This window comes from Tachypleus tridentatus, chromosome 3 (genome assembly GCF_004210375.1).
Source record: "Tachypleus tridentatus isolate NWPU-2018 chromosome 3, ASM421037v1, whole genome shotgun sequence".
NCBI classification, from domain to species: Eukaryota; Metazoa; Arthropoda; class Merostomata; order Xiphosura; family Limulidae; genus Tachypleus; species Tachypleus tridentatus.
This window is the reverse complement of record NC_134827.1, coordinates 73088276-73090706: the sequence shown is the minus strand read 5'-3', so window position 1 is coordinate 73090706 and position 2431 is coordinate 73088276. Positions and strand designations below refer to the sequence as shown.

The 2431-nt window shown below is 37.4% G+C and overlaps 1 protein-coding gene across 1 annotated transcript; it reads right to left on the bottom strand.

Annotated features, from left to right (window-relative positions):
• Window positions 1-546: 546 nt before the first annotated feature.
• Window positions 547-2064, bottom strand: LOC143246093 (uncharacterized). Its single transcript, XM_076492310.1, has 2 exons — window positions 1842-2064; window positions 547-1598 (listed from the first exon to the last, which is right to left on the bottom strand). The coding sequence occupies exons 1-2, from the start codon at window positions 1963-1965 to the stop codon at window positions 634-636; spliced, it is 1089 nt and encodes a 362-aa protein (XP_076348425.1). The 5' UTR covers window positions 1966-2064; the 3' UTR covers window positions 547-633.
• Between the last annotated feature and the right edge of the window lie 367 nt (window positions 2065-2431).

Genomic DNA, 2431 nt, shown 5'->3' with positions numbered 1-2431 from the left:
TACTGTCAGACTGCTATTAATAGAGGTGTTGTTTACTTTTAAAATGTCATAAATAAAGGTGTTGTTTACTGTTAGAATGCCTTTAGTAAAGGTAGTGTTTACTGTTAGAATGTTATTAATAGAGGTGGTATTTACTGTTAGAATGTCATAAGTAAAAGTTGTCTTTACTCTCAGAATGTTATTTACTGTTAGAATGCTACAGGTAAACATGGTCTTTACTGTTAGGATGTCATATGTAAAGATAGTCTTTACTGTTAAAATGTCATAGGCAAAGTGGGTGTTTACTGTTACAGAACAAAATTATATTTTCAATTGTTACACAATAACTAAAGTTAAAATAGTTGTGGTTACTGTTACGTAGCAACTAAAGTTGCAGAACAAGGTTACTTTTACTTTCACGTTACAAAACAAGATAGTGTTTACTATTATGTAACAACTAAAGTTACAGACAAAGTTGTGTTTATGTCCTCGATAATTTATTTAAAATTCCAGATACTAAAATACATTCTGCCGAAAATGAAGTACGTCATATTAACTTTAGGTAAATCAATGAAAACATATTTACAAGTAACAATATCAACATCACTTTCTTAAACATTTGAACGGACTGGTGTGAAATAAACTAACAATAAATCATAATTTATTAACAGAACAGCCACTTGCTTCGTGCTTGTTTAGTAATGACATACGAGAGAAGGCTTTGCCACAGACTTTACATTTGTACTTCTTATACCCGGAATGTGTCTGTAGATGGGCTCTTAAATTGGACCGGTCAGCGAAGGCCCTGCTGCAGTGAGGACAGGAAAACGGTTTCTCTCCTGTGTGTGTTCGAATGTGGCCCTGAAGTAGCCAAGGCCTGGAGAAAGCTTTTCCACACAAAGTACATTTACAAGGAAGGGTGTGAGTTCGTATGTGCATTTTCAGAGCTCCGAGCGAAACGTAGACTTTGTCACAGTGTTTACAACTAAAGCACTTCTTCTCTTCTGGCAGGACGTGCTGTTGACGGTGTTTAGACAAACCGCTGTAGGAGGAGTAATATTTAGCACAATCTTCGCACTGATAGCGGCAGTTTTCAATGTGACTTTTGTTCTCTACGTTTTCTAAAACATTTCCAACGTTTCGTTTCGCTTTATTTTCAGTCTTTTCTGTTAATGTGACATCCATTTCGCCTGTGATCCAATCTATAACATGAGCTCGCTTGTCCTTATCGTCTACTTGTGACGAAGGTAGATGTTTAGAGCACGAAGTATTGTAGTTTTTATGTTTGGTAAAAGGCGAGTAGCGCTGTCGACCGACACACTGGTCTGAAGTTTGGAATGGAGGAAATGTGGAGTTTCTTGAGTCTGCTATAATAGAGCTATGGATATTCAAAGAATTCTTCGTGTTTGGTAAACTAGGAAGTTTTTCTAGTTCGAGTAAGCAGGGATTGAATGAATAACAAGCGTTTAAACTTTTCAATGGCATGTTCGATCTAGCAATACTTTGAGGTAAACCGTGCTCCTCGTAATTCAAAGTAAGGCAAGGTTTAAATTCACAGTAAGAGTCTCTCGGCATTACGGCTTCAGGCTTTATGCTCAGGTCATATGGTTCCTTCATTCCTGCAAGAGAAGGATTAATTTCATTGAGTAAGATGTTTTAACATAGGAAATCATCGTTTCTTCTCTATTTGTGAATACTATTATTAGTATCTGTTATAAACTGTTAAACATACTGTAAGTAGACAAGTTTCTGTGATATGTGTAATATTAGTGTTCACTCAGGTTTATGTATTCTACACAGAATAGTTCCTATAAACATTATCGCAAGGCCTAGAATGTCTATCAAATGATTAATACTCTCACCTATGAAGATCGAGCTTCTTCCATAAGCACAGTTTTCGATCTCAGAATCAACGACTAAGTTGTTGGACTTAATTAAAGGTCCAGATTTGTACTTCGTCTTCTTAATAAGAAACGATCGAGGCATTTTTCAGCTTCTAGAAGTGCTCACAGTGTGGACGGACGTAAACAGCGTGTATTCTTGTAGGTAGAGAAAAGTTTGCATTACACATGCAAATATTGAACACTGGACCTAGTGGTATGCTAATTTAAAACGAATCTTTTACGTCAACTGAGTTTAAATACGCCAGCAGTCTTTTTTTTTTGGGGGGTTAGGCTAGTCTGCGTCACCCGTCAGAGCGGCAGGTGAACGATGCTGCTACCAATGACAAAGTCGGCTGTTTCTCTTAGTCCCTACCCTGAAAGCTTACTCGTCACCCCCCCTCCCCATCTCATTTCCCTTCAGCTGAGAGTGAAAGCATGAGGGAGACAGGGATGGGGAGGGTAACAGATGTTCAATTGGAGCAGTTTAGAAACTCAAAGTGAATAATCAATTTTGATAAAGGCATTGCATTACCTTTTATAACAAAGATAGGGTTTGTTTACTTCTTTCA